Here is a 20,841-nt window from a genome sequence, read left to right as displayed (position 1 = left end):
TTGCACACCCCGTGCCACCCTGTAGCAGTATTACTGCTATGGGGCGGATGGGAAGCAGTTAAAACTGAATACAGTGATCTTTTTAGAACATGCTAAAAAAAAAAAAAAGTTTTATTTACATAAAACCATTTTAAAAGATGACTAAAACTTAAACTGCTTGATAAGGGTACAAAACCTTTTGTACATTTCACTTGGTGTGCCCTAGTCTTCTGTTCTTCCAGTACAGGCTCAACTGTTGACTACTGTAGGATATTGTGTGCCCGTGCACTGCCCTTTTTAATGAATGCATATCTTGTTTGACAACAGAATATAAATGATGATGAAGATTGCCATGTTGGCTTCCGCAAACCTGTAAATGATATTACATGCCAGCTGGAGATCAATTTTGGAAACCTACCTCGACCAGGCCGTGGTGGAAGAGGTGGAGGACGAGGCCGTGTTAAAAGAGAAGAGGCATTTACACTTGAAGGCCTAAAGGTATGTGAAGCTTAGCCACAAAATCTGCATCATTGTATTGTGCTGCTAGATTTAAGAGCTGCCCCTGTCCTGTTCTAGGTTTCTGCTGGTAATGAGCACATTTCTGTAATGGAAGGATAAGGCCTAGAAATCCAGGCTTTCCTAAATCTAGGGGCAGTCTTATTGGAAGCTTCCGTTCCATCCTAAATCTGGTCATAGACCTTCTGACTGAAATGCGGTTGGTTCAGCAGACATTAGACAAGATGGAGAATTGTCTGCAGCTGCAGATCACTGTATTGTCAGCGGAGAGTTCCCCCTTACCCCCTTTTAGGAGGAAAGTAGTTTTTTCTATACAGTATGTTAAGTGACCTATTACTTTTTACTTATACAGTAGCACTTGGATTTTCTTAATCGGTCTACAATTTTTTAAACGAAACTAGACAAATCACTAGTGGAGAGTGGTTGTAATGCCAAAAGGTCCTCCCAATGGTTAATATTTAGATTTGACTTGACAAGCACACAAATTTGATTTTCATAACCTGTCTGAGAGCTTGGTACCATCTAAAAATGCATTTACATCTTCCTAGGTGAATGACTTTTCTCTGAATCCAGAAGATCCTGACCATTTTCCTGCTTTGTGTTAGCTGGAATTCTCTGAAGTTTTTCTGCTGTTCAGGCACACAAGTAACCATTGATGTGGGGGAAAGGTGTGTCCAAGTCTACAGGACATGACTTGTTTTTCTTAGTGTGAAACTTCTTGAAGCCAAAGGGTAGAATACCTGCCAATAGACTACATTTGTGTGCTATATTTATTTTTAGGTCTGGATTCTAAGATATTTAAGGCTTTAAAAGGACACCATGTTTCCACTTGTTTAAGAGGTTGTAAAATATAATTGCATATGTAATATATAAATTAGTATTTTGAGGAATTAAAGTATTATAAGCAAAGGCCTTTTAGAATTCCTGTAGATATGCAAGCAATGCTGCTTTTCCCTGCTTCCACTTAAAGTACATATTTTATGTCACTATGCAACCGTTTTGAATTGTTGTAAAAATAAAACTTGCTTATTATGCAAATTGCTTGTGTATGTCTACATTGCAAAACCATAGTGAATCTCTTGATGGACACCAAACTTATTGAAACTTCACCCATTTGCAGCCCCACCACTGTACATTTACTGCGGCGGGGTGGCATGGGCAAGACCGTATTGTACATTAGGTGACTACCCTCTGCTGGGTCTGTGGGCATGCATAACCTGCCCCTGCTGACCCATGTTGTGACTGGACACAGTTTGTATTTGACAGCCGATTTCAGGCAGTGTCCAATCAAACACAGAGTTTTGTGTTTACACAACTGTACAGGGACAGAAATCTGGCTGTTTTTCTTCCTGCAAAGCAGAGAATAAAAATGGCCATGTAGTAAAGTAAAGCACATATTACATATTTCTAGGCACACAATTAACCCCTTGATTGCCCCTAGATGTTAACCCATTCCCAGCCAGTGTCATTAGTACAATGACTGTGTACAGTATTGGCACTGTTAAAATATCAGGTTTCTGTGATGTAAAAAAAGAGACCGATAAATATCCATTTCAGAACTTTTTCAATGGAGTTGTACAGTTCATAGGTCACAATTAAGGTGGAAAAACAAACTGAAATCCTATGGGGGGGAGTAAACATAAAAAACTAAATTAATGTGGTTGCATAAGTGTGCAAAACCTCTTATAACGGGTTCAGAATTAAGCAATCACATGCAAAATCATGTTGAATAGGAGTAAGTACACACCTACCGCTATTTAAAGTGCCTCTGATTAACCCCAAATAGTGGGTCTTTCCTGACATTTTCTTAGTCTCCTACAGCAAAAGCCATGGTCTACAAAGAGCTTCCAAAGCATCAGAGGGATCTCATTGTTAGAAATTCTTTTGTACCCTTCTCCTGACTGATATCTTTTAAGGCATTAGCTATACCATGGAACACAGTGAACACAGTCATCACCAAGTGGAGAAAATATGGTGCAAGAGTAACATTACCAAGAACTGGACATCCCTCCAAAATTGATGAAAAGGCAAGAAGAAAACTGGTCTGGGAGCCTACCAAGAGGCCTACAGCAACATTGAAGGAGCTGCAGGAATATCTGGCAAGTACTGGCTGTGTGCTACATGTGACAATCTCCCGTATTCTTCATATGTCTGGGTTATGGGGTGGAATGGCAAGACAGAAGCCTTTCTTATGAATAAAAACATCCAAGCTTGGCTAAATTTTGCAAAAATACATCTGAAGTCTCCCAAAAGCATGTGGGGAAAAAGTGTCGTGGTCTGATGAAACCAAGATTTAACTTTTTGCTATAATTCCAAAAGATATGTTTGGTGCAAGAACACTGCACATCACCAAAAGAATACCATACCCACAGTGAAGCATGGTGGTGGCAGCATCATGCTTTGGGGCTGTTTTTCTTCAGCTGGAACTGGGGCCTTATTTAAGGTAGAGGGAATTATGAACAGTTCCAAATACCACTCAATATTGGTACAAAACCTTCAGGCTTCTGATAGAAAGCTGAACAAGTAAAGGAACTTCATCTTTCAGCATGACAACGACCCAAAGCATACAAAATCAACAAAGGAATGGCTGCACCAGAAGAAGATTAAAGGTTTTTTTTTTTACCTGAATTCGATCAAAAATCTGTGGGGTGATCTGAAGAGGGTTGTGCACAAGAGATGCCCTCTCAATCTGACAGACTTGAAGTGTGTTTGCAAGGAAGAGTGGGCAAATATTGCCAAGTCAAGATGTGCCGTGCTGATAGACTCCATACCCAAAAAGACTGAAGCATGATTTTATTATAGCACTCAAAGTATTTAAGGGTGTGCACACTTATGCAACCATATTATTTTAGTTTTTTATTTTTACTTCCCTCCACCTAAAAGATTTTAGTTTGTTGTTCAACTGAGTTTTACAGTTTATAGGTTACATTAAAGGTGGAAAAAGTTCTGAAATGATTTTATCTTTTTTTTTTATCACGGAAACCTGACACCCAATAGGGGTGTGTAGCATTTTTATATCCACTGTACATACCATAGTTTGTAGGTGCTATAACTTTCAAAAACCAATTAATATACACTTACTGGGATCTTTTTTTTTTTACCAAAGAAATGTAGCCGAATATATTTGGCTTACATGTATGAAGAAATTTTGTTTTGTTTATTGAATGTATTGAAACAGAAAATATTGTGGGTTTTGTTTCCCAAACTTTTTTCCAAGATGTATATTTTTTTTTCATATAACCAAAACCCAGCGATAAGATACCACCAAAAGAAAGCTCTTTTGTACGCAAATGAAGTTTATATCCTTTTTTTTTTTCTCCCAGAGTGTTGCATGACCGCACAATTGGCAGTCAGTGACAGTGCTAAATAGCAAAAAATGCTCTGGTCATGAAGGGGGTAAAACCTTCCGGGGGTCAAATGTTTAAAGGTACTATGTAAGGTATCAAGCACATATGTATTGGCTAAAATTTCTCCTGCATAAAATGATATACATAAACACTATATGCAACTTTTCTTGCTGTCGCCTGATTCTTCAGGAGTGTTGGGGGGCAATCAATTTGGTTGGTTTACTTTATTTTTTCTAAAACCAATTTTTAAAATGGGGAGTTGGGTCCTCTTATGTTCAAATAGAGATCACTTGAGACTACAAGGATGCTAAATTCCTCAAGTGTCTTGATGTTGTCAAGCAGTAAAAAGCAGTAGACTCTCCATCAAAGGACTATATAGGGATGCCACCATTCCCCAAACTGTTCCAATTTTGTCACCACAGTCAAAGCAGCTGAATAATCTTCTCAGCCTTGCTATCGAAGTCCGTGCAATCCAGATAATTCTGTCTGTATATCGCTTCTTGGCCTTTTGGCTAAGACAAAGTGTAGTTAATTCTGTGTACATTGAATAGGGGTCCCCAACAATCGCCTACTCCTATGGATTGCTAGCCTCCTGGTATCCACGGAAATGGGGGTAACAACTGCAATGGGTTCTAGGTAGTCGCTGCACCCAGAGATGGGTCTTTTAAAGAATGTAGTGGTGGGGGTCCCTCCTCCACTATGGCTGTGATCACATCTCTGATTAAATACGGAGAGTAGTGACCATAAGCAATAAAGTTCTCCAGCAAAGCAGAGAAAATAACGTACCATATAATGCCCATATCCATACATATAAAAAATGCATTATTTAGACAGTGTGACAAGGTAGCGGTGCACTGAAATTAAATTTCTTAGACCGAAAATTCAGGATGCATTTGGCCGAAAACCGAAACAAACAGGTTTTTTTAAAAAAAAATATATATATATATATATACAACTTTTTTTATTCAACTTTTTTTTTAATATCATGAATTTAAATGAATATGAATTTATTTTGGCACCTTTTTGGCCAATTGGCTGCTTTCACACTGAGCAGTTTTTGCTGCACTCTTTCTTAAAAAAAATAAAAAAATAAATAAAACAAAAAAAACCTTAAGATTAATGTATACCCTTATATTCAATGCATGTCTTCACACTGGTCCGTGGCGTTTCCCTTGTGGAAAAAAAAAAAAGAAGCACTTTCCCCATTGAGCTTGGATGCATTTTTTTAGGGCTTTTTTCTGAAACACTACAGTCCATTTAACATGGTTTCCTATGGGACATGTTCATAACCATGCTTTTGAGCTGCCGTTTGTGGTTCAACAGACTTCAATGGAGATGCTGCAGAATATGCATGTAGTGCACTTTTGATTAGTTTTCATGCGTTTTGAGTTCTGCCCAGCAACAAATTGGCCAAAAAAAATAAAATGCTCATGCAAAACTGATGGCATGCAAACTGCATTGGTGTGAATTAGGCCTGAAATGCATTAAAAACGCAAAACTGATTATGTGTGTTTGCTACATTTTCAATCTGTCCAGCTACAAGTTGGCCAAAAACTTGTCAAACGCTCATGCAAAAACACAACACGGACAAAGCACAAACTGCATTGGTGTGGGCCAGGTCTGAAAAGCATCAAAAAACGCAAAAAGCAATGAAAAATGGACAAAACAAACTGCATTGGTGTGAAGCAGGCTTAAAATGCATTGAAAACATATAAAAAAAAACACAACACATGTGTTTTTCAATGAGTTTTTGCTGTTATCTAAAAACGTGTCAGATTGAAATTGCATGTTTTTTGGCCAACTTGTTGCTGAGCTGATTAAAAACACATAACTAAAAATGCAACGTGTGATTTTTTTTTTTTTTTTTTTTTTTTTGTGTTTTTCAATGCATTTCAGACCTTGGTTCACACCAATGCAGTTTGCGTTTTGTCAGTTTTGCATTTTTGCATGTGCATTTAAAACTTTTTTTGAATGTTTTTGGCCTACTTGTTGCTGGGCAAACGCACATGGACAAAATGCAAACTGCATTGGTGTGAACATTTTTGCAAGGCCTGAAATGCATAAAAAAAGCACACGTGGTGTTTTTTTATGCGTTTCGTGTTTTTAATCTTCCCAGCAAAAAGTTTGCACACAAGTTTAATGAGTTTTATATTTTTTGGCCAAACATATTGCAAAAGGGAAAAAATGCAAACTGCATTGGTGTGAAGCAGGCCTGCAAAGCATTGAAACCGCATCAAAAACACAGGTTGCGTTTTGATGCATTGTGTTTTTAATCTGCCCAGCTTAGTTGTGCCCCCCCCCCAAAAAAAAATTGCATCAAACACACTGCAAAATGGACAAACTGCATTGGTGTGAACCAGGCCTGAAATGCATTGAAAACCCATCAAAAATGCACACCTGGTGTGTTTTTGAGTCACATTCCCTATGAAAAAGGTACTCAATGTGGGGGGGGAAAAAAGACATTTTTCTTTTATAATGGCCACCAAAAATACAAACTCTTTTCAACATATACATTGGTGTATCACTGTGACTAGGGATATATCGCTCTAGATACATATCACTGCAGGTTTAGTAAATGTAGCTAAAAGTGCAGTAGACACACAAATGAGACTTGGGGGTTGATTTACTAAAACTGGAAAGGGTAACATTTGGTGCAGCTGTGCACAGAAACCAATTAGCTTCCAGGTTGTTTGATAAAAGCTTAGCTGAACAAGCTGAAGTTAGAAGTTGATTTTGCTACCATGCACAGCTGCACCAGGTTTTGCACTCAAGTTTTAGTACATCAACACCTTGGTTGGTTAGATTAATCATCTAAGCAGGTAGAGGCCTGATCCAGCCATCTGTCCCAGATCTTATGATCTTTAGCTGGGCAGTGTCTGTGAAGGTAAAGGACTTGTATGGTAGTGTGAGGTTAATGGCAATCGCCCATTCCTGGACTGTTGGTGAAGCCCTGGCAATCAACATCCGGACAAAGTGTTTCTTGTAGAAAAATATAAAGAAGTTTGTCACTTTCTGGATTTGGGAGAAGTCCCAGAAGCCATTGCTTTGGCCATAGTTAGTGGGGAGCCCATCATCCAGAAATCTTATTTCCTGTGTCCAATAGCCCATGCATGACCACAGTAGCTGGTGAAAGGTGCCAGTGGACTTACTGCATCTAGGACAGAAGGGCCTATAGTGTGGCCGGTATTTGGATAATCGAATGGGAATTGGGTATGCCCTATGTAGGTTGTATAAGTGGGTGAGGCGATCAAAGTTTTGGGAAAACAAGCTTACAGGAGTCTAGTACCTCTTCCCAATATTAATCCTCCATCTCCTCTACATCAGCCACCGATCTAGTTTTCAGTTGGTATGCCAAATTAGCAGCATTCGGGTGAAGGAGACTATTATAGAAAGTGGATGTAAGTGGGTTTTTTTTTTTTAATTTCATTTCAAACCCAAGGTAACCCTTAGCAAGTCTGGAGAATCAATGTTTGGGAAAGAATCTCCAAATTGTGTGTGTAGTACATGACAGAGCCAGAGCTAGCAGAAAAACATTGAGTTGGGTAACTCAAATTCAGTCTTCAGGTCTTGAAATTATTTAATACCTCTAGCTTAGGAAAGGTATATGATCTTTCTAGTAACCCACACTTTGGGGTTGGCCACAGTGAATACACCCAGCAGGTATGAATTGCCCCAAAGGGGTGGATAGGTGGTGTAATTGTCCTTGGTGCTGCTAATTCCCAAACCTTACAGTGGTGATATGCACTGCTCAAAAAAAATTAAAGGAACACTTTGAAAATACATCAGATCTCAAAGGGGAAAAATATTACCCAGTCCATATCAGTATAGATATCCAGCATATGTTAGGAACGCAAGGATGTCCTATTGTTTGATGGAAATTATCAACCTACAGAGGACTGAATTAAAAAACACCCTGAAAATCAAAGTGAAAAAAATGATGCAGCAGGCTAATCCATTTTGCTGAAATTTCATTGCAGCAACTCAAAATGGTACTCAGTAGTTTGTATAGCCCCCACGTGCTTGTATGCTTGCCTGCCAATGTCGGGACATGCTCCTAATTAGATGGATGGCTTCCTGGGGTATTTCCTCCCAGATCTGGACCAGGGCATCACTGAGCTCCTGGACAGACTGAGGTGCAACCTGGTGGCTACGGGTGGACAGAAACATGAAATCTCAGAGGTGTTCTATTGGATTTTGGTCAGGCAATTGTGGGGGGCCATTCAATGGTATCAATTTCTTCATCCTCCAGGAACTGCCTGTTTACTCTCACCACATGAGGCCATGCACTGGGAGGAACCCAGGACCCACTGCACCAGTGTAGGGTATGACAATGGGTCCAAGGATTTCATCCTGATACCTAATGACAGTCTGTGCCATTTTCTAGCCTGTAGAGGTCTGTGCATCCCTCCATGGATATTCCTCCTCAGACCATCACTAACCCACCACCAAAACGGTCACGCTGAACAATGTTAAAGGCAGCATAACCTTCTCCACGGCTTCTCCAGATCTTTTCACATCTGTCACATGTGCTTAGGGTGAACCTGCACTCGTCTGTGAAAAGCACAGGGCGCCATTGGCGAACCTGCCAATTCTGGTGTTCAATGGCAAATGCCAATCAAGCTCTGTGGGGTGGAGCAGTGAGCATAGGGCCCACTAGAGGACATCGGTCCCTCAGGCCACCCTCATGAAGTCTGACTAAACAATCATCCAGCAGGCCAATGGTGTGAATGTCTTTCTGTCATTTTGTAGGGATCTGGCAGTTCTCATCTCATTTGTGGGGTTCTTTATAGCTGGCCATGACAATTTGTCAGGCATTACCCTATACAAAAGTATTTAGGTCCTTGGAAGTGATATTTATTATGTGAAGCAGTAAATATAAGGGAGCATGTCACACACTGTGTAGAAGCTTAGACTTAACTTGGAACTTAGTGAAAATGATCTTGCAGTCCAACAGTCTTTCTAGGATCTGGTAACCAGGATACCCAACTATTTAATCATGCTGGCTTGTACCAAGTGGAGTGAGACTCGCTCAGAAGTTGGGGGGCCCCCAGGTTCAGAGGGAGGATTTTGGATTTCTCTTAGTTATTCTCATCCCTGAGTATTCCCCACGGTGTTTAATAAGGTGCAGTGCAACTAACAAGGAAAAACCCGCATCTCTCCGCTACAACAGCATATCGTCAGCATAGAGTCTAATGGTTTCACCTAACTGTCCCAGATGTAATCCTTTGACTTCTGGGTAGGCAGATTGCCAAGGGTTCTACAGCTAATGCATAGAGCAGTGGTGATAATGGGTACACCTGCATAAGCAAAATGGGAGGGAGATTCTGCTTTTAACCTGAATCTGAGCTATGGGCGCATGGTATAAAAGCTGAAGCAATTTAATAAATTTCAGTCTAAAACCAAATCTACAGAGGCATTCCCATAATTATCACCATTCCACCGAATTGAATGCCTTAGCGACCTAAAGACTGCCCACAACCCATGAACCAACAGTTATGAGTGGCCTGTAGGTTCATGAAATGTTGCCTAGAATTCATGCCAAACTGCTTTTAATCTTATCTGATCGGGGTGGTTTAGGTTGAGGATTATGTTTGAGGTGGAAGTCTAGAATTGTAACCCCCAATTGCAGTATGGAGATAAGGTGGTAAGATGCAGGGTAAAAGGGCTCCTGAATGGGTTTGGGTAGAAGTACAATCAGGGCCCCCCCTTGAGGAAGGCAGGGTAGCAGAGTCAAATATATGGGTGAATATGTCTCACAATTTGGAGCCGAAGACCTCGTGAAATTGAGTAAAATTCCAGAGGGTGTGCATCTGACCCTGGCGCATTGGAGGGGGTAAGATGCACCAAGGCTTCATCTATATATCACCAGTGAAGAGCGGGGCTGCTAACATTTTAACCTGGGAGGGGCTCAGAGAAGGAAAGGTAGATGTCTGTAGAAAGCTGGGTAGCTCATTCTGAGAGCAAAACTGCTCAGCTATAAGACCAGGTTCTGTTAAGCGTTGTCCAGAAGCACTTTGTAAAGAAATCATCACGGTGGTGGGTGTTTATGGTTCAAATGGGCCATATAAGCAAGCAATTTGCAAGCCATCTCCCCATGCTCAAATATGCACTGCTCATTGAGAAAGCCAAACAGCAGATCTTTTTCCAAGTGAAGGTCATTTAACCAATCTAGCCTGCATTTTCACCAGGGAGGTGTTAGCTGGAGAAGGGTCAGTCTTAAAAGCATATTCTAGGAACAGCAGGTGCTCTTCTGCCTGTTGTAATACCATTTTACAGGACGCTTTGTGTCTGCTTGATAGAACCAGTTCAGCCTGCAACTTGAAAGACTCCCAAATCACTGCCCCAGGAAGCCAAACCCTGATTAGGAAAATTCCCATTCGTTTTACAACTCCTCCAATGTGGGGAGAGTGGAGGGCCAAAAGGGATTCAGCCTCCAAATATAGGGGGGCTGATCCCCAGGCACAAAGTCACCTAGTATGGGGAATGGCCACACAGTACTCGGGTACAAAAGCCCACATCCACTAGACTAGAAATAGAGTTGGATAGTAAAATATAATCTATTTGGGACCTAGCAGAGTGCGAAGCAGTAAAAAACAAGAATATGTTTTGGACGTGGGATACTGATGTTTCCATGTGTCTATCAGTGCAAATTCAACTAGCAGTCTACCAAATCTCATTACATGAGGTGGAGATGGGTTAGAAGAATTGGGGCCCATTTTGCCAAGACTGGGCTCTATGACCATGATAAAGTCACCCATCCAAACAGCAGGGACCGTAGGGTGTTAGGCTGGGCCTTAAAGGTAAGACCGGCATGTCATAATGAAAATTATAATGGAGGAGGGATATAATACACCAACAATATTTCAATCCCCCTAATCAAAGCATGAAGAAAAAAAAAAAAAGGAACCTGCCTTGGGGATCCGATTGCAGCACCAATAATTGAAATTGGACAGTTTTAGTGATAAGAGTGAAAAGTGTGAGGGGCCTGGTCCAGCTAGCCCACCCCGGGTTTTTTTGGGCGACCTGCAACTGATCAGTGATATGAAATTCCACCAGAATGGAAACATCGGCCTGTTCTGATTTGAAGTTGGAAAGCATCACAACACGTTTGAGTTTCGCTCTCAAGCCTCTAACATTCCAGGTTAGAAATTTTAAGGAGACCATGGTGATACATATGGGGTTAAGGCATGCAATCAGATCATCAAGGACAAATCAAAGTCATGTACATTACAGGGTAGTTATAAGGACATAGCATATGCAGTTCAGCAAATCTAAAGATTACTAAAGTATTCTGAGCATGGTAAAGAAAAAGTCATACAAGATTTAAAAGAGTCCGTATAACAAACACTGGACCAGCAGAAAACAAAATAAAGCATATAGCTCCCAACTGCAAGCAGTGACGCACAGCCTGGCCAGGGAAACAAAGCTTGAAAAACAACAAAAATCCCAAGGAGAAAACAAACTTCCAATAGTACTCCATCAGCTAGGGGAGTGACTATTTGCTGAAATGAGTGAAAGTGGATGGAGAAGGTAAGGTAAACAAGGAGTCCATGTGTATTCAGAAAAAATAAGGGGTCCATGGGTATTCAGAAAAAATAAGGGGACACTTGAGTTCAGCTGTGAGATGTGATGGTCTGGAAATGGGTTTGAAAGTGTATGAGCCTGGTAATACAAAACAAGTAACATCTTGCATATTGGATATATTTCTTTAAATCCATTTTTTTGTATCATATTTGTTGCTGAATACTTACCAGTTTTTATTGGCCGTGTGGCCACAAAATCTTCATTAAACATTGACAATTGGTCTTTTAATAAATATGCTCTGTTATATATTTTCTTTCTGCCGTTAAATTCCCATGGGGAATCTCCTATATTTTTAGGCTCTTCTATGCAATATCTATGGATGTTGGCAGTTACTTGTTCGGTATTACCAGGCTCATACACTTTCATTGTTATTTAGGTAGTAAATACCCATTTTTTTTTTTTTTTCTCTTGCTTCCCTCTACTTTTGATCTTCCTGATGGTGGAATATCAGGGCAAGGAATGGGACAATTTTATGTTCAATCTCCAGCAGGATTTTGGAAAAAATGAATCCATTGAATCAGAAATCTCTGCTGTCTTTTTCAATCTTTGTCATATTTTAGAGAGAAAATCTCTCTTTTGGCACATTAGATCTTTTGAAAGCTTTTTAAAGGAAAGTATCAACCCATTTGGGGTGCAAGTACAAATTTTTCCATCTTTTGAAAGTGTGGATTTGGCTTTTAAAGATGTATGGCAAAAGAAACAATGTTCTGATAAAATGATGACATTGCTTATCCAGGCATGCCAGAAACGAGTAAGTAAGCAGGATAAAAAAAAATCATTAACATCCATACACAAATGGCCTCTTTAAGAACGCAAGAAGCATTCTCTGATATGGAGACCAAACTTAAAAATCATCTAGAAAAATTTAACAAAGATATTCTTATTAAAAAAGGACAAAAAGTTCCAACGGGACAAAATAGCCTTTTATGAAGGACAGGCTTACAAATGGCAACAAGGAAACTGGGGTTTTAGAAGACAGGATGATAACTCTAGAGTCACCAACAGCTCTGTTGTATCTGATATGCCTGTGTTTTCATTCATGTCTCCTTCTTCACAGTTTTCTAAACATCAGCACAACAAAAATAGGTGGCAAAAATGTTGCCCTCATGGCCATTTCTGTTGAATATGCATCCTTTATACATACAGGTTACATGCAGGGGATCAGTTCCCACAAGTCATGTGATGATATGGTGATTTCCTTTGTGCATAGCCGCAGTAGAGGATTGGGGAACAATGTGAGTATGGAATATACTAACAATATGGGAACTCCTCTCACCCAAACACAAGCTACTACTTTTTTAGGCCAGATAAGGGGCAACATAAATATACAGCAGGGGAATATAAAAACCTTTATGAAGAAAATGTCAAAATCCAACCCCAAACGACGTTGAATGTTATCAATCTGTCTTCTTACCAACTTTCCCCAAACGAAAAGAGTGTCCTAGCTAAGGGCCTTACTTTTTGTCCAGACCATTCACTGGACAAATTTTGAGGTCATTAAAGATCTGCACCTCCTTGCTTGGAATTTGATTTTGAAAAGCATGTATGCCAACCAACCACACTCCCTCAATTCACCCCTTTGGGAACTGATGATCGGGCACTTGATTACCTGGTCTCATTCCTAGAGGAAAATGAATCCATTGGTCTCACTGACCTGCTAGACATTGAATTACTACTACAAACATGTGACATCCATACCATTCCTCTTAGAAAGAAGTCCGACCAATTCACTCCAATCAGTTCAAATCATAATGTAGCTTCTTAAACCCAGGGAGAGTAATCTTACCCGCCCGGGGAAAAAACAGCACTTACAGCACTAACTAATAATCACAAAATAACAAACCCCCCCCCCCCAGAAGGGGGGCAACATTGTTGTAATGAGCAACGATAAATATGTCTCTGTGTAATAACATTTTGGCAAACAAGGATTGGTACAGAAAGATACCCAAATCTTTTTGTGACACTTTTAACAAGGAGTTATTTCTCCTTGTTCATAGAGCATATTATAACAATGTCATGTCGAAAAAAAAAAACATTTGGGAATTTGTCAAGACTGGCTTTCCTAGAATAGCCTCATTTTATGCCCTTCCCAAGGTACAAAAAAAAAAACATTCTCAATCCCCTCAGAAGCATTGACTGAAAATCTAAGCCGTATGGTAGACCGTTATCTCAGACCATTCATTTTAAGTTTACCCTCTTATGTCTGTGACTACATTCACTTACTCCAAATCCTAGAGAGAACTCATGTAGATGCTGACACAGTGCTGGTCACCATTGATGTGGGGCCTCTCTATAGTTCAATATCACACTCTAGAGGTCTATCTGTAATACATCACACTCTCTCTCAAAGGGGTCAACAGGATTCTGCTATGAACAAATTTGTCTTGCTTGCTTATGACTTCATCCTCAGACACAATGTCTTACTACGACTCCCACTTCCTTCAAGTGCAGGGGAAGGCTATGGGCACATGCTGTGCCCCATCCTATGCCAAGCTGTACCCGGGTGAGTGGGCGTGTCAATTACTATCTGATGACAGGTTTTCGAGAAATGCGGACAACATCCTCACGTGACACTGCTATAGCAATGATATTTTCATCTTATGGAGCGGATTGGTGGATATGCTAAACCACTGTTTAGCCTCCATGAATGACAATGATTTTAACCTACATTCTACTATACTGCTATCAGCACCTCTGATGTCACCTTTTTGGATGTCCGCATTCAAAAGGGTTCTGATGGTGCATTAACCAGCAAACTTTTTCCAAAAAATGACTGCAGGGAACTTTATTCTGTATGCCACCAGTTTCCATCCCAAATCTCTTGTAACATCCATACCATACAGTCAATATCTACAAGCTAGACGCAATTGATTGGATGAAGCATCTTCGAAAAGAATGCTGATCTCCTCAGACTACGCCTTCTTGAACGTGGCTACACCAAGACTTTAAAAAAGGCCTACAAATGCTCCCACTCTGTCACAACATGAGTTGTATTCCAACAGAAAAAAATAAACAGGACAAGACCACTAGAATCATTACGAAATGTTCTGCCCAACACAATCAAATTAGGCAGATTTTGAAGAGATATTGATGTCTACTAACAATGAACCAATCACTGGGAACTTTTGTGCCAGATGAACCTTCCATCACATAATGAAAGGTCCCCTCGATAGGAGACAAGCTTGTTCATAGTGAATTCTTAGGAGAAACAAGGGGTGATTCTTGTAAAAGATTAGCAAATTTCCAATGTGGATTTTGCCAATATTGTCACTTCATGGACCCTAGGCCACATATCAGATTCCCCTAATGGGATGATTTTTTGTCCTAAACACTGTCAACTGTAAAACTCCAGGGGTAATATACCTCCTCACTTGTAAATGTGGGTGTTTTTATGTTGGGAAAACCAAACTAGAGTTTTGGAGGTGTATGTATCAACATCTAGCCATCATATGCAAAAAGGACTCTGATTTTCTATTAGGCTGCCATGCCGCACTCGCCCATGGGACCTCCATTCCAGTGATACGGTTCTTGGCATTGGATAGGTTCCATTATAGGCCCAGAGGAGGTGACTTCAATCTCTCCTCCAACATGAACTAAGGTAAATTTTTACACTCAACGCCACCGCACCCCCCTGCCTTCAATGAGGCCTTCAATTTCAAACCCTATCTAGAAGGATTTAGATCAGGAGGATGCAAATCTAATTTGCAAATAGTCTATTTGGACTATATCCTTGTCAGAGCAAGTGTATTCATTAGCTAGCGCACTATGTCTAGTCAGATTTTCATGGCGTGCCAATCATGAGGAACACTGGAGTATGTACCCTCATTGGTATTTTGCACTGCTTATATCAGAAAAAACCTATATGCCATCTATAGTATTCTTTCTATTATGATTTTTTGCAATTATTGAAATATTTATGTCCCTTCTAGTATATATGTATATGCTTAATTTTAGGTTCTCTTTCATATGCTCATGTAAGTGACCAGTTTGATATATCCATGAGTACCTCAGCAGTTTTCCTTTTTTTTTTTTTTTACTTCTCTGGGCCCCCCCGCTTTAGCGCTGAGGGGATGGGGTGGGCGTGTCCGTGATGCTGTGGCTTGCTGCCTGGCACGCTGTGGCTGTAGCTGGTGGACCATTACTTGTCGGCCACTGTGGCCGTGGGGCCTGGTTTGCGCCCTTTCACTGCAAGTGCACCAGTTCATGGCGTGACGGCCATTGTGCTCATGCTGGTGGCACGTGACGTCATCACGCACCATGGGGGTGCAGTGATGCAGCACGTCGCCATGCCGGGGGATCCCATGATGCATGCACCTTTTTCCGTGCTTGAGTGGTGGGCATGCATTTCCCTGCCAGGGACCACATTGGCCACCCGGAAAGACTCCCCCCCCCCCCCCCCCCCCCCTTTCCTATGTAAATTTACCACCTACTCTCTTGATAGTCGATCTCTGCCAAGGCTGGTTACCACGTTGCACATCCAATGGGTTAGATCCTTTACACATTTAAATGATATGGCCTTAATACCTATTGAATAATACCACTGGAGTCAGTTACATTTAACATTTTGTTTTGCTTTAACCAATTCAGAATGGAATGCCATGCTGGATGACAATAGCTTCCAAAAATAAAATATGGATAGCCAATGATAGCTCTTTCTATCTAATTCAGATCGGCCAGACAGTTTTATGGCGATCTTTTGGGATTCTTATAGCAATGTTGTGGATTGCGGGGACACTGCTGACAGACCCCTGGCCATCTTAGGCAGACGGTGGCCTCATTTTCCCTTTCTCCATGGGTTGTTTGTATCAATGCAATCATATCCAGTTTGAGTAAATACTCTAAGTTTTTCAATTATCGAAGCATATACATATATGGATCTGTTGTGTTTTGTGTATTTTGTAATATATAGCTACAGTATGTGCTTTTACAATATGGTTGTGCACATTATTGATGCTTTATTGTTGTATCACAGTACTATACCTAACTTCCCCTGAAGAAGGAACTTCGTTCCGTAACAGGTTGGGAGTTAAAGGAAAAAAAAACACCATTATCAATCAAGGCATTCTTGTATCCTGATGTATTTGTAATCCATAATGGGTATATGTCTGTAAATCCAGCTTTTTGTATCATATTTGTTACTGAATACTTAAGTTTTTATTGGCTGTGTTGCTACAAAATCTACAATAAACATTGGCAATTGGTCTTTTAATATGCTTTATTATATATTTTCTCTCTGCTGTTAAAGTCTCAAGGGGAATCTCCTACATTTTTTAGGCTGGTCTGGAAATGGGGGACATTGCAGAAGAGGGGGTTAAGTTAAGTTGAGATGGCCATGCGATCAAGCTTCAGAGGGAACGGCGAAGCTCAGTCAAATGAAAGACGCTTCAAGCAGGTGCAGGACCAGCTACATCTCGCCGCTCCAGCCACAGACAGAACGACGATCTTCAAAAAAGTGGATCTTGTCATCTCCTACCACACAAAGTCTGGCCAGATAGAACATGGTGTAGGTCAGGTGATGGATCCAGAGCTGTCTCTCGGGCCTCAGCGAATTGAGCTCAGCTTCACTGTACCTCCACAGGGAAATCTGCTACCACCACTATTTTTACATTTTTAAAGGGGATGTTACCCTTCTCCTGAGTGAGCCATAGGATGGTGTCTCGATCCCTATAACTGAGAAATTTGGCAATGAATGTATGCAGGGGAGCCCCGCTAGGTGGAGGTCTTGCACCCAAGAGATGCACCCGCTGTACCAGGAACATGGCAGAAAGCTGCTCTGCTGTAGGTGGTGGTAAGCTGGTACTCCATTAAGAAAGGGGGGGGGGTTGGAACCTTCCACACCCTCAGGAAGCCCATGAATCTAAGATTGCTGCAACAGAGCCTGTTGTCCATATCATCTTGCTACTGCAGGATGGAGTGCAGCTGGTGTTGTAGCTGTTCAGTGGTGACTTGTAACAGGGGCTTCCACAGTTTTTCAAAGCCCTGATGGATGAGGTGGACCTTTTACCTCTTCAATCTTGGTGGTTAAAGTACTCTGGCAGGTGAAGATTGACTCCAGGACCTTCACGTTATCCTCACCAGCTCGGTCAGGTTCTGCAAGAGAGACAGTGCCATCTTCCCCCCAGCATGTCCCTCTCTTCATGTCAGAATCTAGCCAGCTTTGCAGCTGCTCCAGCGGATTTTTTTGGTGGTGACATAGCTGGATAGCAGGTGAGGGTCATCAGTAAGGGCACGGTGGGTGAAAAGTTAGAGAAGAGGCCCCAGGATTAATAGCACAGGATAATTCTCAAGCAGAGGTCCCAGTCCATCCACTCTACGCCATGTCGCTCTAGGCCCCGCCCCATGGCTGTAATATCTCTAAGCAGATTACCTCCTTTAACAGTGCAAATTGTCATTCCAAACTAGTTGCTTCCTTACTCTCTGCCAGCTGTCATTTGATACTGATCACCTCCTTAGCCCTGCCAGTTGTCATTCCATTCTAACAGACTACCCTATCAATGCCATTTGTCATCCCAGCTATCTCCTGTTTACCTTATAGCTGGGTATGCGGGCACCTAAGCTGACTGACTGATGGTATAAGCTTTACTGAAGCACCACACCAGAAAGTGAACCCAGACTAAGAAAAAGTGGGGTCTTTGCCAGAGGATCACCCGTGTGGCCTGACCATGGATGTAATGGATCCGCAATATACTTTTGTTTTTTTTTTTTTCCTTTTTTTTGTACCTTTATCCACCTATGACTATTTTCTTTAACTAAAGAGATATATGAAATGAATTTAGCCTGAATTAGACAGATGTAATAAAAGGTTTTCAGATTTATTTTTTTTCACGTTTTTGTGCATAATCTGATTAAATGGCCCTTGAGGTAGGAATACACAGATGATTTGTCTACCTTGACAGAGATTTAACAACCTGATAGTTCTTTGGCAGCACGTGGATTTCAGCATGCTGTAAATTTGACTGACAACAGTTCAGTTCCTTTCCTAGCAAAATATCTAAGAAGCCAGCCCCAGTCTTTTTGATGTTAGAATAGAGAAGAGCAAAACAGGACAATAAATGATTGGGATAAGGTTAAGGGAGGAAAATGCAGACAGCAATTGAGGCAAGGGAGGAAAAACCTGAAAGGGATAACACAAAAGCCAGAAAAATTTGTCAAAAGTTAGCGTCTTTTATTTGTAACACTTTTCTTAATCTGAATGTGAGTGTATGGTGCGTAGCCAGCACCACCAAATGGAACTTTCCCCCCCCCCCCCCTGTACTGCAGACTTATTTCAGTTTCATAAGCATACTTTATTGTTATTCCATAGCTAATCTAAATATATTTGAACAGAATATCCCAAGAGTAGAAGGTACATAAGCGTTACTGTCAGCCAATTTTCTATTGCAAGAGGAGAGGTAAGCCTAGTGGGTGGGATATACTGTAAAATGTTGGCAAGAAAGACCAGCCAGTTCGTTAAACGCAACCAAGACCTCCTTCTCAGGATCTGTTTCTTCTAGAGGTCAGGCCCCTATTCCTTATTGACCCTGTCATTGCGTTCGCCTTAACATTACATGGGGCTAATATGTTTTATTCAACATATTTGGTTGGAATAAGGTTTTGTTCCTTTCCATATGGAGTCATTCACCTGTGAAGGTGCCTTTTTCTATCGTTAGCATCAGTTTGATGGTGTGTTCTCACTGGTCATGTTGGCAGGTTCCCCTATGTAGTAGGAGGCTCACCCTCATTCAGTATGTCATATTCATCAGATGTCCTGACCACATCTGATTTACTGTGTCCTGTCCCTCAATGGGTCAGAAAATTTTTGGGTTTTTGTATGTAGTATAGATACAAGAATTCTGAACTGTTGGTTTACAGATACTGCCTCCAAGAGGACTGATTGCTAGCAATGTGGTCTAAAAGTGTGGTCTAGCACAGAATAATCCCTCTTATTCCCCACATGGCTTTAGTGTGCAGAATTTATTTATTTATTTTTTTTTTTGCAACGCAGTACTAAGAGCATGAGCACAAATAGTGGGATGGGATCTGTATACCTCAATGGGAGTTCAAAAAAGGATTTTGCAGGGAGTACAAAAATATATATTTTTTTGCTATTGAGGGGAGAGGATTTCCGATACTTTCAGGATGTTTAGTGGAGAAGGGCAGGCACCAGTAACAACTTTCGCAAAAGATCCCTTGGGCTACAAGCAGTCCCCCAATTCTAACTAAAGAAACAAATCTGAGAATTGATGAAGTTGAGCTTCTGGCCTGAAGAGGGGAGCAGTTAACCAAAAGAAAAACATATATATAAAAAAAAAAAAAAAAAAAAAAAAGGTACCTGGTACTCAAGACCAGGAACCCCACTGCCTCTAAAAAATATTCATTCCTGAATAAAAGACCCTACATCCTGATGTGGCCAACAGAAAAATGGGTCAAAACCCCTTGAACCAAAAAAGGGTCATGGTAAAAAGGAGGCCTTGGTCCAAATAGTAAGACCCTAGCCCTGTACATGCCTAATCCCCTAGAATCAAAGGATGAGAGCACTATGTCTGCAAGCTTGTCTCACCAGCTAGTTTTATTTGGGTAAGTGAGGCTGATCAAGAAGAACTCTGAATAACTAACAACAGCCAGCAAACTGTGTAGTGAGACTACTTGATCCCTTGGGATCCATATGACTGAAGAGGCAGGCAAGGGATAAAGACTCTAGTGCCAGACAAGCGAAGGATAACTGAAAATAACTTCTTTGGTATGCAAGAAATAAACTAGAGGAACTCAGCTAAAGAGCAGTGCTGCCTCTCACTGGTATCTAGCCATAGGGCTTGGTGATGCTGTTGCAAACACCTGGTTGAAAGCTAAAACAATGGAAGAAACTGGAAGCCCTTCCTCAAGAGGTTGCAAATCTACCTAGGAAAGGAGGACCTAACCTAAGGTGCACAAACCCCCTGAAGTGGGTAATGTATTCCCCATGCCCAATTTGGGAATACCTGCTGCAGGAGACGAGTGTGCTGTGCGTGCCAATCATCTGAGAAGACATCACAATACCCTCCAATTAGCTTGGGCTGCTGTACAGGATCTAATGCACATGTAAAAAGCATGGACATCTCAACCACTGTGCAAAAGACACTGTGTGGGAAATTGGTGTCTGGGGAATGGCCCTGAAGATAGATATTGGTGAGGCTAATGCTCAGCGCAGGGACCTGGCTACTTTTCCTGATACAGGAACTATTCACATCTGTTCTCAGGGTTCAAGACACAGCAGTATCTTGAAGATGTTTGCTACCTAAAGCAGGATCCCATGAAGTAGAGAAAACCAAAGGATTCAGTTGGAGGTCCCAGGGAGGTGCTCTCTGTAACTAAAAGTGGTATTAACCTCCCTGGCGGTATTCCCGAGTGTAGCTCGGGGTAAAGTTTCAGCACCACAAGTGGTAATCCCGAGCTACAC

General features: G+C 41.1%; 1 protein-coding gene across 1 annotated transcript in view; it reads left to right on the top strand.

The window, feature by feature from the left end:
- Positions 1–1,533, top strand: part of LOC149435301 (intracellular hyaluronan-binding protein 4.L-like) — a 10,800-nt gene extending 9,267 nt beyond the window's left edge. Inside the window, exons 5-6 of the mRNA XM_089662811.1 lie at positions 307–477; positions 1,044–1,533. Of these exons, the coding sequence (XP_089518937.1) occupies positions 307–477; positions 1,044–1,100 (228 nt within the window). The 3' untranslated portion in view covers positions 1,101–1,533. The remainder of the gene's footprint in view (positions 1–306; positions 478–1,043) is intronic.
- The last annotated feature ends 19,308 nt before the right edge of the window (positions 1,534–20,841 follow it).

The sequence above is a fragment of the Staurois parvus genome, unplaced genomic scaffold (assembly GCF_062004578.1).
Source record: "Staurois parvus isolate SC_StPar_1 unplaced genomic scaffold, SC_StPar_1.0 ptg001555l, whole genome shotgun sequence".
Lineage (NCBI taxonomy): Eukaryota > Metazoa > Chordata > Amphibia > Anura > Ranidae > Staurois > Staurois parvus.
Note: the sequence above shows the minus strand (reverse complement) of the source record. Positions and strands in the feature narration are given on the sequence as shown.